Source organism: Camelus ferus, chromosome 14 (genome assembly GCF_009834535.1).
Source record: "Camelus ferus isolate YT-003-E chromosome 14, BCGSAC_Cfer_1.0, whole genome shotgun sequence".
In the NCBI taxonomy this organism is placed as follows: Eukaryota; Metazoa; Chordata; class Mammalia; order Artiodactyla; family Camelidae; genus Camelus; species Camelus ferus.
Genome location: NC_045709.1, coordinates 25,372,112 through 25,390,942, shown reverse-complemented (window position 1 = coordinate 25,390,942; position 18,831 = coordinate 25,372,112). Strand labels below are relative to the sequence as shown.

At 63.5% G+C, this 18,831-nt stretch overlaps 1 protein-coding gene across 13 annotated transcripts in view; it reads left to right on the top strand.

Moving 5' to 3' along the window:
* Positions 1-18,831, top strand: part of MCF2L (MCF.2 cell line derived transforming sequence like) — a 102,186-nt gene that overhangs the window by 52,626 nt on the left and 30,729 nt on the right. For 12 of the 13 annotated variants that reach the window (XM_032496591.1, XM_032496596.1, XM_032496595.1 and 9 more), the window contains 3 exons: positions 6,073-6,156; positions 8,619-8,733; positions 17,263-17,353. In XM_032496591.1, the coding sequence (XP_032352482.1) occupies positions 6,073-6,156; positions 8,619-8,733; positions 17,263-17,353 (290 nt within the window). Of the gene's footprint in view, positions 1-6,072; positions 6,157-8,618; positions 8,734-14,674; positions 14,810-17,262; positions 17,354-18,831 lie in introns of those variants that run through there. The other variant, XM_032496603.1, reaches the window with a different exon arrangement.

Genomic DNA, 18,831 nt, shown 5'->3' with positions numbered 1-18,831 from the left:
AGCGTCTCGCAGAGCCACCTGGGTGGGGCTCGTGACGCCCTGCCCCTCCCTTCTTTGTGCGGCTGGACCTACAGTCACCCTGTTGCTGCTGTGTGGCCTCAGGCAGGTTACTTGGCCTCTCTGTGCCGTAGTTCGCTCTTCCAGAGAACGGAATATCACGTCCCCACCTCTTGGCTTGTTGTGACAACTTAACGCGCTAATACGTAAAGCGTACTTCGCAGTAGTCGTGCTGCAACTGCTGTTTCTACCACGGGTTGAAGATTTTCCGTGTGAACCTGTTGAAAAGTGACTCAGTCGCCCAGACAGCCTGCAGGTTGGAGGCGGTGTTTCACCTCCCTGCGCGGCCCGCTGTGCTAGCGGGTTGCGGTGAGATGCTCAGGACGGACTTGCTTCCTCGACTGAGACCTCGGGGGCTTGCTGCTGTGCCGTTGGCTCCGCGGGCACTTGTGTTGGGATTTCGCTTAAGGCTCTTCCTTTGCTTTGACAAGGACCAGCCGGAGTGGCCTTGTGCTCGGGGAAGTACGTCACCTGCGGCGTGGCTTCTGCCGGAGCCCGGAGATGCTGTGCCCCCCCTTCCCCCGCCCCACACCGTGACCGGTCGTGTCTGGGAGGTGGTCTCTGAGCCTCCAAGACGAGGTTTTCCGTGGTGCTTCCCGAGTTTGTCTGACAGTGGGGCCCTTTTCTCCTTGGCCAAGGAGGGGGCTCTGCCAAGAGGTGCAGAGAAGTGCGGTTCTGGAGTCAGACCCCAGAGCGCCCCGTGGGGGAGCGGGGGCCCCCGCTGGCGTGGGCCCGGTGGGCTGCAACCACTGCTACGTGCACCACCCAGGCCGGCCTGCCATCTCCGCCTGCTTGCCGAGTTGCCTGGAGCCTGTGCTAAGGAGGATTCTGAGGCTCACTGGGGCTCCTGCCGTCAGCAACGAGGCAGGTGTCCTCTAAGGCAGGTGTCTCCGCGCCCTGCTTCACCCTGGACCTGGCAGAGGGATGCACTTAACAGGATTCCTAAAGCTGTTTTTAAGAAGTTGTTTCCAGCTCAGAAACCATCAGGTGTGCGATGTGCATGTGTACAAGCCGGGGAGTGAAGTGTGCTAGAAGCTTCGTGTCCAGGGCCCCGTGCGGTGCCCAGCCTGGTGTGGGTGTGGACGGGGGGCCCCAAGGCTGGCTGCTGACCTCTCCTCTGACCTCGGTAAAATGGGTGTTGGTGAACGGGCCAATGGAAACCGTCCTCCTAGTGTCCCCGAGGGAGCCCTGGTCCTCTGCCGTCCGCCTCGCTGGAGGGTTCATCCGCATCAGCGTCCCCCAGGCAGGCGGCCCTGGGAGCTCTGCGCCTGTCTGAGATTACCTGAGGGGGCATGGCTGGCAGGGCCAGATGGGGTGGAGACCCCAGCGTGTCCAGGCGAGGGTTCTGTGTCCGTTCTGCATCGGGAGACCCCCCGCAGCCTGAGCTGCAGACACACAGGCGGTGGGCTGCAGCCTGGGAGGTGCAGGCCTGGGGGCTCCCGGCCTCGTCTTCACAGGGAGCGCCCGCTGCCGCCCCTGGGCTCCCTGTAGTTCTGCTCAGCTCTGTCCCGGTGCCCACGCGGGAGGCTCCCATGGCTCAGCTCCGGCGTCCGGCTCCCCGAGCTCAGGCTGCGTGGCCGGTGCTTCCCCAAGGACGAGTTCTGTCGAGGGTCTTTTATACCAAGACTTTCGTTTTAAAATTTGTGGGGATTTGCTTTCTGAAATTAGGAAACCAGGGAGAACATTAGTGAACTGCGTGAGCGACACGTCGTATGTGACGTGAAATGTCTGTGCTCAACCCGGAGCCCAGACTCACTGAAAACGCCTAGGACGGGCTGTGAGCGAGAAGCCAGCCCCAGTCAGTGCAGATGTGCGCGGAGCCCCCCGCAGGTCATGCACAGCCCCGGGGCGTCTCCCCTGCGCCGCCCGGCGCTCGGGGAGCTGCGCGTCCCAGCTGACCGAGGCTCAGAACGGAGCCTGTTTGGACCCCTCCGCCCCGCCCTGGGTTGGAGTCACCTTTTTGCGGCTGTTCATCCTCACACGCTCTGCCCTGGCTTGGGGATTCCTGGGAGGGGCCCCGGTGGAATAGGAATCCCACCCAAGTGAGTTGGTGAAGTACCCCATGGGCTCTCCACCCTGGAGTCCAAAAGGGCGTCACTGTTTTTTATTGAGTGAAAATAAACCCAAGTGCTGGGTGTGGACTTCCAGCCAGACGGAAACAGGAAGGGAATCGTCTCGTGATGGACCTGGTGGGCTTTGGGGCCCAGGCCTCTCACCAGCTGCCCCCCTTCGTAGGACCCTTCTCGGGCTCCTGTCTCCCTCCGGCAAGCTCCAAGATCACCAGCAAGGCAGGGACCAGCCTCCGAACCCGAATTCCAGGGTCCTGCTAGTGCTCGGGGCTCCCTGAGCCCGGCCTTTACCACCGGTACATGGATTTCCAGGGTCCTGCGCTCTCTGCGTGTGTTCTTTGTCTGAGGCGGGGCCGGCCGGCCAGGCTGAGGCTCAGAGGCCCTGCACGTGGGCAGGATGGGCCGGACACTGCCCGCCCTGCATTACGAAATCCTCGTCCCAAATAAAGCACACCCACGAGTCAGTTTGCCAGAGGAGATTTGCCGCCAGGCCCGACTGTGTGAGGATGAAGAGGTGTGAAGCTAAAAGTGGCGCCCCCCCCCCCCCCGATCTCAGGTTGCTGCCCAGACAAGGCAGGACTCAGGGTTTCTTCCCTTTTGTCCTCATGTGGAACCGAGCCGGGTCCCAGAACGGCTGAGACGTCATCCCACTGACCTCACTGGAGAGCGAGGGTCTGTCCCTGCGGTGCTCCAGACAGAGCAGCCTTTCAGATGGGCTCCCAGCGCCGGCGCCAGGGGGGCAGGTCAGCCTGTGACCCTGCAGGGCACAGAACGGAAGGGCTGTCCTCTCCCCCTGCGCCCCTCCGACCGGAGACCTTCCTAACCTCCCCAGCTCGCAGCGACCCTCTAATAGGATAATTGCCCGGAGTCTCCGTTTACGTCTGGGCCGCAGGAATGTTGGGAGCGGGCAGTTGTCCGCGGGGCACTGTGCTCACACAGAGCGCTTCTGTGCAGGGGCCGGGCCTGCCTGACCCTCACGCCGAGCAGGCGGGTGGGGCAACCCCACTTCCCGTCCGGACCCCTGTCGGAGGAGCGGCCAGACGCGCACACAGTACAGGTCAGGTCCCCCACTTCCTCCTCAGCCAGCGGACACCAGTGGCTCAAATGCAGGATTAAATGGAGTGGACGAGGACCTTGGAAAACAGCACAGCACAAAGTGCAAACCTGCCCTGCCCTGGACCAGGAGCAAAGCCCACAAGTCTGACGCAGCGGCTGCGCCCGCAGGGGCCGCATGACAAACAGCAGCACTCGCGGTGCTCAGGGGCTGTCCTCACTGTTCTCAGCTCTGGGAGGGGCGGCCAGTGGGAAAAGTGATGAATTTTGGACAGTCCACTTGTAGGAATGCGTTCCATGCGCAGAGCAGCCCTATTTTAAAATTTGATCTAAGGCACAATATTAGTTGGGTTCTGCCCCAGAAAACCCACGGGTGTTGGGTTCCAGGGCTCAGCTGCTGGTGGATGCACGGCCGTGGTCAGCAGTCGGTACCCGCAGAACCAGCGACACAGAGATTCCAAAACCAGCCTGTGTGCACATCAGGACGAAGTTTGCTGGATTCTAATGGATGCTCTCGAGGGTCACCCTTTGCATCACTCATCGAACACGAGTTGTTTGAGCTCCTGCCCAGGGCTGGGACGGCTGTGGGGGGACGTGGGCCCCGTGGGGATGCAGGATGCGCTGAGGCCCCTGCCAGGCTGGGAGGCGGAGGAGGGCCTCCCTGAGGATGCAGCATCTCAGCTGGGAATTGAGAGCAGACCCGCAAACTGAGACGGGAAGAGCGTCACTGAGGGTCAGCCTGTGCAAAGACCCCGAGGCTGGCCAGGGCCTCGGCCCTTTGGGGAGCTCGAAGAGTGTGAGGACAGCTGCCGCCCCGAGAGGAGGGTGGGTAAGGAGACTCCATGGACGTCCCTCTGTGGAACAAAATCCCATGGACAGTGGCACAGCTGGTGAGACTGTCACCCTGTCACAGAAAGCGCAGGGGCAGTCAGCTGTATCAGCTCTGTCCCCAGGATGTGGGAAAGCCGTCTGCCATCCGGGAGAGCAGACAGCTGTGATGTCCGTGGTGAGCCTGGGGACGTGGGACTGTGCTCGTGCCAGGACGAGCCACTGGAAGTCCCTGCCACTCGGAGCCGCCAGAATCAGGTCTGAGAATCTCTGCAGATATGGCCATCAGCGGCCCTGAGACGCGTGGTCTCCTCTCCCCGCGAGCGGGTGGGCCTGGACGGCGGGAGGCCCTGCGTCCACGCTCGTCACTGACGCTGGGTCCACACTCGTCAGGGGCTTGCCGGCCCACAGTGTGCATGCCGTTGTCCACTGCCCTGGGCGTCTTCTCTCCAGACTTGAGGGCAACCCTGCTGCCCAGGGGTCCACATCCAGGACACATGCATCCCAGGCTTGCAGAGGCTAGATTTGAGGAGGGGGCCCAGGTTCCACGGTCGACAGTGTGGTCATTCCCTGTGCTGAGAAAAGGAAAAGGCGCCATCAAATCTCCAAGCACCAGCCATGTCCGCTGCCCCGACACACATCCACACGAATGAAGCGTGGACACCAAAAACCACCGCGTCCGGAATTTGAAATAGTTCAAGTTCCCTTGGAGCGATTGTTTCCAACCCTGTTTTTCTCACCCCCAAAAGGAGAAAGGCATGGCTGAGACATTTGCCGCGCCCAGGAGGTGGCAGAGTCCTGGCGTCTGAGTTGGAGGCGCATGTGCTGCCGTTGTCCCAGACCCAGCACCCGCTGCCGCTCTGTCTGGGCGGCAGGCCCGGGGGCACCAACCCAGTCACTTCCTTTGCAGCACCAGGCGAGTACAAGGGCAGCCGGCCGTGTGGTCGGCAGTTCCAGAAAAGACCACCAGGGCCTGGGGGCCTGCCTGTGTGTTCCCTGTGTCACCTCTTTGCTTGTCTGCAAGACCAGGAGGGCCGGGTTTCCAACTGCCTCCACCGAGCCCCAGGGTCAGAGGTCTCTGGGACCTCCGTCTCCCGGCTGTTGGAGGCCAGGGTCTGAAGAGGGGTGGGGAAGGAGAGCTGACTTTCCAGCTGTTGGCAAGGTATCACCACCATCACGAATCTCTTTAGGGAACTGTGTTCGTGTTCAAGGTTGCAAACGTCCCTGGTCCGGGCCGTACACCACGTGCGGCCAGCCGGGCATCCACTTAGAGACGCAGGGTCCCTGCGGCACGTGGAGCAGGCCCAGCTCCGTGGCCCACCCGCCAGCGCCCTGGCACCTCGTGCTCGGCAGGGACACACGTCCCCTCGGCGTCAAGGTTCCCCTGGGAGTCACGCTGAGCCCTCCTGCTCTGGTCAGCGCGTCCAGGCTGTGGCTGGAAGTACTGCCCGGTCACTGCCAGGCCCCGATCCAGAACCTGCGCCTGGTCAGTGCTGCGTCAGGACTGGGCTCAGCGCCCTCCTCGGGGTCAGTGCCGGGCAGTGGGGAGGCATGAGTGTCGGACCCACTGCAGTGGCCAGGTTGCCCACTGCCAGACAACAGGGGAAGGCCCCAGGGTGGCCCGCCCACTTCTGGGACATGGGTGGACACTTGCAGACCAAAGGGGTCTGTTCTCACTCAGTGCAGCTCTCTGACCACTTGTGTTAGGGGTCACCCCTCCAGTGCGGCTGACTTGGGCGAGGTGCTGGCACTGCCCCAAGCCCCGCCCCACTTCCCGGCGCCTCCCCTCTGCTGCCCGTCGCCGCTGCCCCTCCCTGGCCCTCCCCCACCCCGACCCCCGACCCCCGACACACACGTTTTAAACGAGGACACAGCTTTTTGTTCCCTGAGAAACAAAGGTTTCCTGCGTGCTGGAAACTGACATTCCTTTTTCCTGACACGTGACTGCGGGTCCCCTTAGGTGTCTGCTACGGTGCGCGGCCGCGGGGGGCTGGCCCAGACTCGTGGCAGGTGAGGCGGTTTCCTGAGTGACAGCGTGTATCCATCTGCTCTGCTCTCCCCACAGATGAAATCATGCACCAGGACATCAGCCCGCTCTGTGCTGCAGACATCCAGGACCAGCTGCAGAAGTGCTTCGCTTACCTGTCTGGTGAGTGCAAAGCCCGGGCCGCGTGGCGGGGAGGAGGGTCTGCTCGGCCGGGCTGGTGGCTCACCCCTGGCTGCATGGTGGGGACTGGGGGCCATCTGTGGTGCAGCCCACTCTCCTCTGGACTGACGCCTGTGATGAGGGCGGCTCAGGGCGGCTGGCGGGCACAGGCCAGAGGTCAGTTGGGTCCCAAGGGGGATGCAGCCCTAGAGCTGCTGAGGCCTCCTGGACGCCAGGGCTCCCTGGGGCAGGCGAGTAGGCACAGCTGCGACACAGTCAGCCTCCGTGCAGTGTCCGGGGCCTGGGGTCTGGCTTCTGTGGCTCCGTCCTCTGTCCCCCAGGTGCGGCTGACATGGGCGAGGTGCTGGCACTGCCCGGGAGCCTGTGCTGGGGTCACTTCGTGTCCTGGCCATGATCCACCTGTTGCCCTCCCCTTGGGTCCAGGTCTTGCCGTCCTGTCTCGCCGGCCGAGGTGCACGACCCCAGCCACTGGACAGTGCCAGCTGCCCAAGTGCAGTGCCCTGGCGTGGTCGCTCCTCCATCGGGCGAGCCTGCCTGCCAGGGCTCCCTGCATGCCCCTTAGGGGTCCGGAGGATAAAGGTCCCTAGCCAGCAGGTCAAGGTCCCTCCTGAGCCCCAAGAGCCGCCCCTGCACCCTGGGGCTCTCCCCGCTGTCCCCCAGGAGCAGACCCGTGGTGTCGCTCTAGGATTGAAGTGCCTCTCGAGGACCGAAGACTGGGAGCAGGAAGTGGAGACAGCATCCTGGCCCTTTGGGTGGGGCGGCTGCCGCGAGGGGTGCCGGCCTGACGGAGGAAGGACAGAGCGGGTGTCCTTCTGAGAAATGAGTCTCCCAGTGGGACGGGGTCGTGACCTCCACCTTCCTCCAAGTTGCCACGCCTGCCCTTGGTGTTACCGTGGTGACTTGTGGTGTCACCACGTGGGAGGAGCCCCAGACACGCCTCCTCTGTTGTTCAGATGCCGCCCAGGCACTCGGGGAGGGGTCTTGCGCAAGTAACTGAGGCCCCAGCTAGCGGCTGTGAGCCGGGGGCCTGACGCAGCGCTGGGCCCTCGGAGGCACCGAGGGTTCCAAGGATGAGGGTCTTGACGTGCCCGGGGTTCCCTGCCACCAGCTGGAGGATGGGGGCCGCCTGGAGGGACGTGGACGCCCTGGGGGCCGAGAGCGAACTCAGTCCCACCACCCAGGGAGCCGGATTTCGGGGCACCGCCGGGCCAGCCGCCCCTTCTGACCCCAGACCGCAAGCTGACGTGGGGTGCTGGCTCACGTCGCCTAGTTTGGGAGCCTCTGACAACGCATCTTGAGCTTAAATGTCCACAACAAGCTGGGCCGTCCTGGGTGTCACGGACACCCGTCAGCAGAGCCCAGCGGGAGTGGCGCCCACATCGCTCTCCAGCCTGTCCGCTCCCAGCATGAGGACACTCTGGCCAGTTTTCACAGGGCCCGCTGCCCTCCCAGGCCCAAACGACCGTCACCGAGGCCAGGTGGCCCTGTGGGACGGTGGGGTGGAGGGCTCCTCGGCCCGGATCTGGGGCAGACGGCTCCCCCGTGTGGCTGTGGCTCCTGTGACAACCGCTTCCCAAGCAAGAGCCCTGACGGGGTGGATGCTGGCGCGACTTGCGGCCTCGGGAGCCGCGCGCACCACGTCTGCCGCCTCCTGTGGGCTGGAGCAGGCCACCAGCTCAGACCTGGGTTCAGAGGGACGAGAAACGGACCCTGTCCCCAGAGGAGAATGGTGGCCGTCTCTAGCCACCCAGGACACCATCTGGCGGGCACCTCCCACCTGGCCCCACCGCCTGGCGTCTGTGCTGCTCCCCCAGGTTGGGAGACAGTTCAGACCAAGCTCGCAGCCCTGGTCTGCGCTCACCCCTCCACGACGGCCTCACTCGGGTGGGGCCGCTCTCCCTTCCCAGACCCCAGGGCCGCTGCCTGTTTTGTGTGTGACGTGTGCTGGGTGCACCCTCCCTTGGAAGTGCCCCCGTCCCGCCTGTACCTCCTCCCAGCAGCAACGAAGGGGCGGCTCCTGTGAGGAGGAAGCTGTCCACCCAGGGTCTCGTGGGGCAGAGGTTCAGGGTCAGGGGCAGCTGGAGTCTTGTGCGATGTCTAAGTGCCGGGTGCGTCGTGGAGGGGCACGGAGACCACGCCCACAACCGCAGGAAGGACGCAGGGCGCCAGCTCTCTGTGCAGCGCGGTCTCCGCTACGGGAAGTGCACGAAGAGGGTCTGGGAGGAGCGTGCTGCCCTGCCCTGCGGATGGCAGAACAACAGGCGTTTGTTTCACTCATCTCACGTCTTTCCAGGTCCGACCCTCAACAGCACACTGTTCTCCCCTAATAACAGCACGGAGAGGGAGTTACCTGGTGCTCCTGGAAAGTGACTGTCTGTTCTGCTGAGACCTGGGAGCTTCCCCTCCCGGCCGCCAAGCTCAGTGGCGCCTTTCTCTCTCCCCAGGCGGGCGGGGGCAGGACGGCAGCCCCGTCATCACCTTCCCCGACTACCCGGCCTTCGGTGAGGTCCCGGACAAGGAGTTCCAGAATGTCATGACCTACCTTACCAGCGTCCCCAGGTGCGTGCTTTGTCACAAGCAGAACCGGACCCTGCCCTCCAGAAAGGTGGGGAGTGCTTCTCTGAGCCCACTGGCCGCCCTGGGCAGCGTGGCATCCTGGAGCCAGGGGGCGAGGGGTGGGCACCAGGCAGCCCCAGTGTCGTCCCTGGTCGCCCCCTCGGAAGTGGTGCGGCTGCAGCTGCCTCATTAGGGCGCCGCGGACAGCCAGGTGGTGCCCGGCGTGGGGACGGACCGGCCGCAGCGGGAGGCTCTGCCCAGGAGCCGTCAGCTCTCCTCCCTCCAGGCTTCAGGGGCTGGTAACAGAGCTCCGTGAATTAGGCTAATCTGGGAGGCTGACCTAACGGCAGGTCTGACCACCCGACGACGCCTGTCCTACGGGAACTGCCGGTCAGCAGCGGTCGGTCTCCGCCTGGTCAGGGCCGGGGCCTGCAGGGGGCATAGGTTCTTACAGAAAACTGCGGGTGAAGAGGTTAAGCTAGGGGAGCCTTCTGGACAGACTTGGGCAGAGGTCACCTGGCAGAGAAAGCTGGGGGACGTGCAGCCCGGGGACGGAGGATGTGCACCTCCGTCTCCGTGTGTCTCGGTACCTGACTCGCTGGGCCGGGCTACGGGCGGCAGAGCTGAGGTGAGAGGGGTGCTCAGTGTTCTGGGGGCACATGGCCTTCCTTCAGGGCCCCTTGGGCTGGCCCAGCCCCCTCGAGGGGCTTCATGGGGGCCCTGTTGTACTGCAAAGCGTCTCTGTTTATTTTCTCCCTGGCCCTTGAAGCCACAGCCAGGAAGGCAGGTGTCACCGCTGGTCAAGGACGAAGCCCCAGGCCCCGGGGGACATCGCTGAAGTAGGATCAGGGGTCTGGAGAGGGACATGAAGAGGGGGCTCCCCCGTGGAGTGGCACCACCGGATGTCCTTGGGGTGGGGATGGTGGGTCCAGCTCTTGGCAAGCCCAGCAATGGGACGCAGAAAAGCCACGCGGCCCCTGGGGTGGGGACACCTGGGTCAGACCAGCAAGAGGAAGGAGCTGCTCTCAGCACTGGTTTGGGGAGTCTGGTGATTTCACAAGAAGATGGGGTGTCTGTTGGCTGCTGACTGTGGGTGCCTGGGCAGCCTCACTGGTCCTCTGCAGGGCGGGCCTCTGGCCAGCTCCCCAGGCTCCCCTCTGTGACGTCTCCCGGGTGTCCCTCGTCCCTCTGCAGCCCTCCTCCCACCGTGGCTGTCCTGCCCCCCAACTTCCCCCCGGCGCAGGCCTGTCCCAAGCTGGGCAGAGGAGCTCCCAGCTAGGACCTGTGTGGGCGCTGCCCACGGTCTGAGGCCGTGGTCTCGGTCCTACCCCTGTGGGCTGTGAGCGGGGCGGGCCCTGCCCATCCCCACAGCAGGACACTGCGTGGAGCCCCTCGACCACCTGCTCCTCTTTCCTGACCCATAAGTGGGTAGAATCAGAGAACTCGGAGGCAGAGAATGTGCAGGCCAGAGGGCTCTGCGCTTGCAGAGAGGTCTGGACTGTCCCGTGGCCTCCTCAGTGCCCACCTCCTTTCTCTGTCCCTACGATCCAAAGTCCTGCAGATTAAAACTCACCTCGAACCAGCTCTGTAGCTGGAGTCGTGGTTCCCCAGCCCCGGCCCGAGGTGCTGGCCGGCCCGGACTCAGTGCCCAGAAGGTGGCCTTGCTGTGGTGACCACTCGGTGTCAGCTAAACAACAAGCCGTGGCCGGGGGGTGGTGAGTGGTCTCCCACTGCCCACCTGGAATAGTTCAGCACGGTGAACCCTTGCCTGCCTGTGCATGGAAACACGGGGTTTCAGGTCACTCTTGGTTTTGGAAAGGTCAAAGAGTCATTTTCTACCCAGCAGGGCCAACACCCAGCTCAGAGGCCGGCCTTCTCCCGGGCACTACAGGCCAATCTTAGACCTTACCCTCTCCTGGGTCACCACCTTTGCTGCACCTGCTGGTCCTCAGGCCTCCTGGCCTCAGGGCCTTTGCACTTGCTTCCTCCGCCCAGGGCACTGGAGACGGCTCCTTCCCAGGCTGCAGGCCACCTCCTTTGGGAGGCCCTCTGTCCTGCACACCTAGGAAAGAAGCCGGCTTCACGAGGCTCACCTGGAGTGTCACCCGTAACCTGACAGCCCGGTGCCGGTCTCTGTCTCCCCTGCACGGGGGCCCCGAGAGCAGCACGTGGCTCCTCCGTGAACATGTGCTGGCAGGTGGGCTTCCCCTGCAGAGAGCAGAGGAAGCCCAGGGCGCCACCTGCCTGGCAGGCGGGGCTGCCTCTGCGCCCTCACTCCAGCGTGCTCACCTGCCCTTCAGGTAGGACGAGCACCTCTGCTTCTTTTGTTTTTAAGGGGTTCTTGCCTCAGTAGGTCGGGGCCTGTCCGGACCCTCACGTCCAAGGTTGCAGGCACGGTCCATGCACAAGCCCCAAGGGCAAGAAGCACGTTTCCCTTTGAAGCGGAGGAATGACGGTGCTTCACTTACGCTTGGTGGGACGGTGGTGCTGTGGATGGGGCCTCGGGGCGGTTTGACCACGTGCAGCCCAGCCCCGCGGGCTCTGTCTCCAGGCGCCGTGTGTGTTGCGCTGGTCGGTGTGACTCTGCTCGCGCGTCTCCTTCCCGGTGGAGGGTGCGGCAGGGCCCTTTCATCCGGAGTGAATCTCCCACGTGGGAGCCCAACCCCGTGCTTCGCAGGAGCTGCGAGGAGGACCATCGAGGGGAGGGGCAGCTGGCCCGATGTGCCTGGAGGACTGTGAGCCCTGGGCCCCCAGCGGCTGTCAGCAGCTGTGGGCTGGTTCCTCCGGGGGGGGGGGGGAGATGTGGGGGGGGTCCTAAGTAGACAGAAGTGCACTCACCCACCGCTTACCCCGCAGTCATTTCCAGACCACTCAGGGTACATGAGAAGGTATGGGTGTCGTGGGTACAGCAGGGGCCTGGGTGCCGCCCCCGGAGGGCTCCCATGTGCGGGGGGCAGGCCCCCTCCTGCGGGAACCTGGGGCGCCCTGTGCTCGCTGTATCCGGGAGGGAGGGGCTGCCACCTGGTGGACGCGGTCAGCAGCGCAGGCCCCTCCGGCCTTCGTCCTCCATGGCAGGATGGGGAGGTGGGCGGGTGCTTCTCGAAAAGGGAGAGCTCCCCACACCAGCTGGTCACCCCGCACGGCGAATGCGCCGGCACAGCCTCGAAGTGGAGGGTGAGATCTAGGGCCACACGCGCTTTAAACGGAGACACAAGTTAAGTGCACGGACCTCTCGTGGAGGCCGCTTCCGGGACACTGACCTTACAGCCACTGCCGAAGCCTCGTTGGTCCTTTAGAAACACCCCCTGGCTTTGCTTCAGTCATTGTGTGTGGACGATGGGGTCCCTGGGTTAAGCCATTACGTCTGGATGACGGTCACCGGCCCTCGTGAAACGTCAGGCTGACGGCTGACGGGCAGGCCTCGTCCTGACGCAGCAGACGGTTGTGAGTGTGAAGTGGTCATGGGTCTTTTGGAAGACGCCCCGTGGGGGAAGCTGGACGGACCAGTTCATCAGCCAGGGTGTCGGCCGGCAGCGCCCACGCAGTGGCCGCACGGGGCGGGGGGGCGCCTCGGAGCCCGTCTTGGCTGGGGTGCCGGGTTCACTGCTCGGGTGCCCACAGCTCTTGCAGTCCCTGATGGGTCACGATCGTCTGCAGGCCGGTGGGGACAACTCCAGGGGCTTGTGGCCAGTCTGCCTCCCTGCAGAGCTCATGCGACAGGAGGGGAGTGCGGGGGCGGGTGAGACGTGGCCGGGTCTGGACACCCCTGGGACCTGGCGGCGACGAAACAGAGAGAACGCTGCTGCGCGTGAACGGGAGGATCGGCAGCAGACGCCGAGGGTTCCAGAAGGTGCTCCGCGTGCGTCTCACTCCCCGGGTGGTGCTGTGTCTCTGTGCCCTTGGGGAGGGGCAGGTCACTCCGCGATTACAGAGGAGTGGCCAGCAGTGTGCACGTGTGTGTGTGTGTGTGTGTGTGTGTCTTTTTGTGCGTGCATTTGAGGGAGCCGTGTGGGCGGTGGGGGTTTTCAGTGTAATTTTTCTAGTTGCGGAGAAACACACGTAACACGCAGCAACCTGCCGTCCTGACCGTTTCTAAGTGTGCAGTTCAGTGGTGTTGCCCGAGCGCACGCTGCTGTGCGGCAGACCTCCAGAGTCTGTCATCTTGTGGAGCTGAAACTGTCCGCGTTACACACTCCCTCCCTGCTCCCCGTCCGGCCCCTGCGCCCACCGCCTACTTTCCGTCTCTGAATCTGACGACTCCGGGACCTCACGCGAGTGGGGTCGCACGGAAGTCGTCGTTTCGTGTCTGGCTTGTTCCTCGAGCGTGACGTCCTCAAGGTCCATCCGTGTAGTAGCGTGTTGACATGGGGTAGACTCCATCGCGTGCGTGGGCCACGCTGTGTTCGTCCGTCATGTTGTTGGAGGAAGCTGTGCTCCTGAGCTGGGTGGAAATCAGTCTTTGAAAACCAGGTGCACTTTCCTTCCCGCCACATGGGTGTCTGCGGCCCAGGTGTGGGCCGCACGTTGACCTCGGCACTGTCTGCGGACAGACCTCCCACCCGGCCTGTGTCCGCTCGGACGAGTCCTGGGTACGTCCACGTTGGCGCTGACCCGGGAAGAAACAGCAACATGAAGAGTGAGAAGCACGTGTTCTCGGGCTCCGGAGACAGTGCTGTGCTTCTGTGGGAAGTGGGCTGCCCCCCGGGCGGCGAGGAAGGAGCGGCGGCCCGCTGTGTCCCCGGGGCTCGCTGGCCGGTGCCCGCGGTCCTCCGTGCGCGCCTGGCCCTCGCCACCCTGACGGGGCCGACGGGGCCGTGAGAACAGACACGTACTGTCGCCCCGTGCGGAAGAGTTTTGTAAAAAGAGTTGGACGGTGGGGGAGGGACCTGCTCAGCGGTGGAGCGCGTGCTCAGCACACGCAAGGCCCTGGGTTCATGCCTCAGCCCCTCCTCTAAAAAAGCAGATAAACAAATAAACCGAATTACCCCCCCCCAAACAAAGGTGGATGTTTTCCTAGCCGCTGAGCTTTCTGCCCGGTGGGCGCTCAACCAGCGGGCTGGTTTCTGGGACGCAGGCCGTGGGCCACGGACCTCGGGACGGTGGCCCCCGGGGGTTCTGGGCAGCAGCAGGCCAGCAGGGGCCAACAGGTCTGGTGTGACCGAGGGCTTCCCCGGGCGGGCGGGGCAGGGGCCGACTCGGCGGTTGGGTGCTTCCCTGACCCCAGGCCAGGCCTTTCGCGGGGTCTCTCTCTGCTCTAAGCTCTTGCAGGCACTGGGGTCGTGATTCCCCATTTTAAACAAAGGCAGGGAGGAGCACAGGGCTCCTCTCTAACTGGGGCGCACCGTGCCCTCTTCCTGAGAAGCGCCCCGCCGTGGCCGCAGGAGGCGTCAGAGCTCCCTGGGCTGACGGAAACCACAGGGTCACGCCACGGGGGGCTCGCCACTGCCCCTCCTTCTGGCCCCCACTTCCCTCCTGACCCCACCCAGGCGGAGGTCCAGTATCTACCCCAGGGGTCCGGACCTCCTTCCAGGATCTTCCTCTGGGGCAGAAGCTTGGACGTGCTGACGTGGGGTCTGATCATGGAAAGTCCCCAGGGCTTGTCTGTGGGACCTGCCTTAGATCTGGGAGCCGCTGGAAATGCACCCCCTGCGCCCGGGTCTGCGTTTAACAAACCTCGGGAGTCCTGGGTGTGCCGCTGTTGGGTACGCACTCGGGTGGGTTGGCCCCACCGCCCTCTCCACTCTGGCTCTTCCCACCGCCCTCCCCTCTGTCATCCCAGCATCTCTGTGTCTCCGCCCGTCTCTGCTCCAAGTTGTGTCCGGTCTGAGAACAGTTGCATCTGGGCCAAGAGCTGGACAGTGTGACGCCCGGGAGGGCTGGCCTCGCAGCGCGGAACCGCCCAGCCCTTGTCTCCTGACCCCTCACACTGCTTCTGCCCGGATGGGGGGCGGGGAATAGTGGGGGTCGGACCCCAGGCCACCGAGGGCCACCCTGGAGAAGTTCGCAGGCCCCGGTGTTAGAGGGGCACGGCGGACCCAAGGACACAAGAACCGGAAGTTGTGCGAGCTCCACGCCATTTGTGAGTTGGGGCCAAAAGTGAGCTCATCACCCTCCCAGCTGCTGGGCAGCTGTCCAGGGCGGCCCTGCTGAGCCAGCTGCCAGGAGGCTGGAGGCCGGCATCTGTGTCCGCAGGGCCACGTGTGTCTGGGGTCCTGGGAGCACCTCCCTGTGTGGCTGCGGCTTCCAGATCACTCCCTCCAGCTTCCTCTGCGGCCACCACCGTCAGCACCATCGGCCCAAGGCCTGGCGCTTGAGGGGCCCTGGGGGCCAACCTCTGGTGCATCTGAGTGTGGGCTGCCCGCCCTCTCCCTGGGCACGTGAGGTCACAGATGTGGGGCGGGCGTGGTGGAGGGTGAGTGGCCGGACCCCGGGACTGCAGGGCCCTGGCTCCTGGGGGCCTTGCTCTGGGCGCAGGGGGCATGAAGGGCCCCTACATCCCCACGTAAGATGCGTTCTGTGACGTCTCTGTGCCTCTGAGTCAGTGTTCCCCGAGTGTGGTGGGAATGAGAGGGCCCCAGCCGGGTCCAGGCATGTGGGCCTCTGCTGTGTGTTCCTGGGGCCGGGTCCCCTGAGAGGGAAGGCCTGCCTGGCCTGACACAGGAGGCAGCCCGGGGGTCGGGGGGAGGGAGGGGCTACTTTATCCTGCAGGGTGGGCCTGGGGGGTCTGGACTCAGAGCCAGACCATGGGGCTCACTTGTCAGTGCTCAGCAGCTGTGTGACTCTGGGCAAATGACTTAAGCTCTCTGTGCCCCAGCCCCTCCACTCCGGGCTGATGAGAGAGCAGTGCCTACCTCTTGGGTCGTGGCAAAGGCTGTAAGAAGACTGGCCCCAAGCTTTAGTGTGACGCCTGCCCGTGGGACCCCCCCCAGCAGGAGAGAAGGGGACCGGGCTGGGCTGCCCGCCTTCCCTGGCGCTGTGCGGGTGCTGGGCACCTGCCGGGCAGCAACACGACCACAGAGCTGGGCCGCGTGTTCCCATAATGGGCCCGTGAGCTGCCTGCCCTGGCGTCCATCCTCGCTGAGCAGCCTGCCTTCTGGGACGTGTTTTTGCGGGTCCAGTGGATTCCTTATATTTCACTCGTGATTTTGATTCTAAAAGACTCTGCTGTCGGTGACTTTGCCCCCTCACGAGCTTGCGCTGGTCCTCCCACTGTGGTCGAAACACGAGCCTTTGGTGTTCGGAACTTTTACCGCATGGTGTTCAAAAGTGCAGAGCGAGACAAAGACCCAAGGACACCAGTTACGGGGGGCAGGGTGGTGGCAGAGGCCATGGAGGTGACTCAGGTGACGGGGCTGGGGGCCCCGGGCCATCCCACCGTGTGCGGCCCAGCTGCCAGCCCTGCTTGTGCCCGAGTTCTGCGCACAGGACACGCGCTGAGGGCAGCAGGGGCTGCCCAGCTCCGTGGCAAAAACTGGGTACATTTGGGCAACAGAGGAAACTATTTTGGGGTCAGAACAGGTGTGCCATCCTGAGGCCTCCTGTGGAGCAGCAGGGACAACAGAGTCGGGGGTCCCGGACCAGGTGACTCTGAGCAGGGGGGGGGTCCTGCACTGCCCAATGTGCAGAAGGGCTCAGCACACACCCAGGGGCGACTTGGTGTGTCGCCGTCATTTCTCGGAGAGTCAGGATTTGGGACATCCTGGCTCAGGCCTTGTCACGCAGCATTGACCTCCGGCTGAGCACGTCCTCGGGGTCATCACTTGTACGTGATCTGGTATTTCTGGTCCTTATTTAAACCCCGAGGTGGCTCCCAGGCGTAGGAAGGAATAGTTCAAGTCAGCGCCCCAGGCCTGCGCCCCCCTTCACGTCCACGTGGATGGGCGGGCGCGCGCTGGCACCCGCAGTCGGCTGGAGGCGGCGTCACCCCGCGGAAGCGGCTCCTGGTTTCCACGCTGTGACTCAGGCGCCCGCGTTAGGCTGTCACTCCCCGCGCTCAGATGCTGCTGTGCCAGAAGCCACATCTCATCTCTCCTCCCCAGCAGCTGCCTGTGCACCTCCGGGCACCTCGAGGGTTTTCTCCCCATGTTGTGGCAGTGCCGTCAGCAGCGATTTGTAACATGGACGAACTCGGGACCTCAGATGCTGGGACTAGCGTGATGTGTGGGTCATAGAACTTACTGTGAAGGGGTCAGCCCGCTGGCCCACATGGAAAGGAAAATGACCCTGCTCTGACCGGGACAAACTGGGCTCCGGAAAGATGGGCCCTGCCCGGCTCTCTGCGGCGTGAGCTGGCTGGTGTCAGGCTGGGGGACACACAGATGGGATCTGTCTGTCTCGGTCGGAGCGAGCTCTGGAAAGTACCTGGTGGGGCCCTGGAAGGGCTGCGGTCTGCTCAGATGCCCACTCGGCACGTGTCTTCCCTTGCAGTGCGGAGTGGCAGGAGGGTGACAGGAGGAGCCGGTTTGTTCTGAGGTTGCCGGGAAAGTCTGTCTGTCAGCTGCACCCACTAACCGCAGCTCCCCCTCGTTTCAGCCTGCAGGATGCCGGCATTGGGTTCATCCTGGTCATAGACCGGAGGCAGGACAAATGGACCTCAGTGAAGGCGTCGGTCCTGAGAATCGCGGTAAGAGTCGGAGCCCGGGCCTGCGACCGCCCCACCTTCTCTCCTCCTGGGTGGGTAGCACAGCCTCTCCCTTCTAGACACCCATCTGCCTGGTGGCACTGTGGGCTCTGGCCCCTGCTGTCTGGTGGGACACAGAGCCATGGTGGGCGGTCAGCTCGGGACACCAGCCCGGTGCAGGAGCAGGGGGTGCCTGGGAGCCCACACCTCCCTGAGCTCCTCGAGTTGCTGGGGCACGTGTGTATGTGTGCACACACGTGCACATGTGGGTATGTGCACGTGTGTGTATACAGCGTGCCCTGTGGGTGGGTGCACTGTGTGTGTGTGTGTGTGTGTGTGTGTGTGTCCGTGCACGTCCGTGTGTGTGCACACATGCCTGTGTGTTCTCTCGCGGGGCAGCCCTCGGGGGCCCTGTTATGATTTGAAGACAGTCTCACCAGCTGCCGTGTTTCTGGCATGGAGGTCACGAGACACTCAGGACTCACCGGGCACTCATTCCTCTGCGGGGCCTTGAGAGCATTACAGGGACTTTTCGGGCTAGAGGTTTGGAATTACACTGACGTTTTCCAAGCGACGTTCTTCTCAGATGGGCTGTTTAGTCTTTGGTTCTCTGGCCACCTCCTCGGTGGCCCTCGTTACCACGGAAGCCACCCTCGCATGGTGGAGGTGGTTTGCAGGCTGCGGGCCAGGGCTGGGCGGGGCTGTGTCCAGCGGTGATAACTGAGCGGGGGTGACGTCAGCAGAAAGCCCTGGGCTTATTTTCATCGGCAGTGTCCACCCCCCGCTCCCAAGCTGCCCGTGGAGCGCTCGTCACCAGCCTGCGTTTCGCCCACGCAGCCTCCTCACAGCCAGAGGACCAGAAAGTCCACCTGTCCGGGCGACAGTGCCCAGGGTCCTTGCTGGTGACTCCGTCGCTCCCATCCCCATGGACTGAACTCCCCTAGCCTCTGTTCGTTCTTGCCCCCTGGGCTCCGAGAGGCTCCTGCCCCTTGTCCAGGGCTGCAGGTGGGGCGGGTGAGCGGACTCCCTCCTGGCGGCCTCATTATTCCATCTAACAACTCAGTGTCTGCTCCGATCTTACAGGTGCAAACCCACCGGGGGCTGCTGGCCCCACCTTTGTCCTTCTGGCGAAGCGTCTCCCTCACAGCCCGGGGCGGCTCCGGTTCCCTGTGCCCACCGGGCACACACTCCCTACGTCACCGTCAATCTGAGACAAATCAAAACACTTCAGAATGTTTCAAAAGAAGTATATTATAGAGGATATGTGTTACATTGTCAGCGTTTCTTTGTTTTTAAATCCTTAGAAGCATACAGAGTGCTTTGACATGCCATCACCAGTTAATAGCGAGTGTGTTTCTTTTTTTTTTAATTTTAAAACAAATTTGCACATGTTGTCCCATGAAAGGCTGAATTAAGAATTACATTGTAAGAACCACTGGGTCAGTTGCATGATGCACTGACAACAAATATTTCTTGAATCA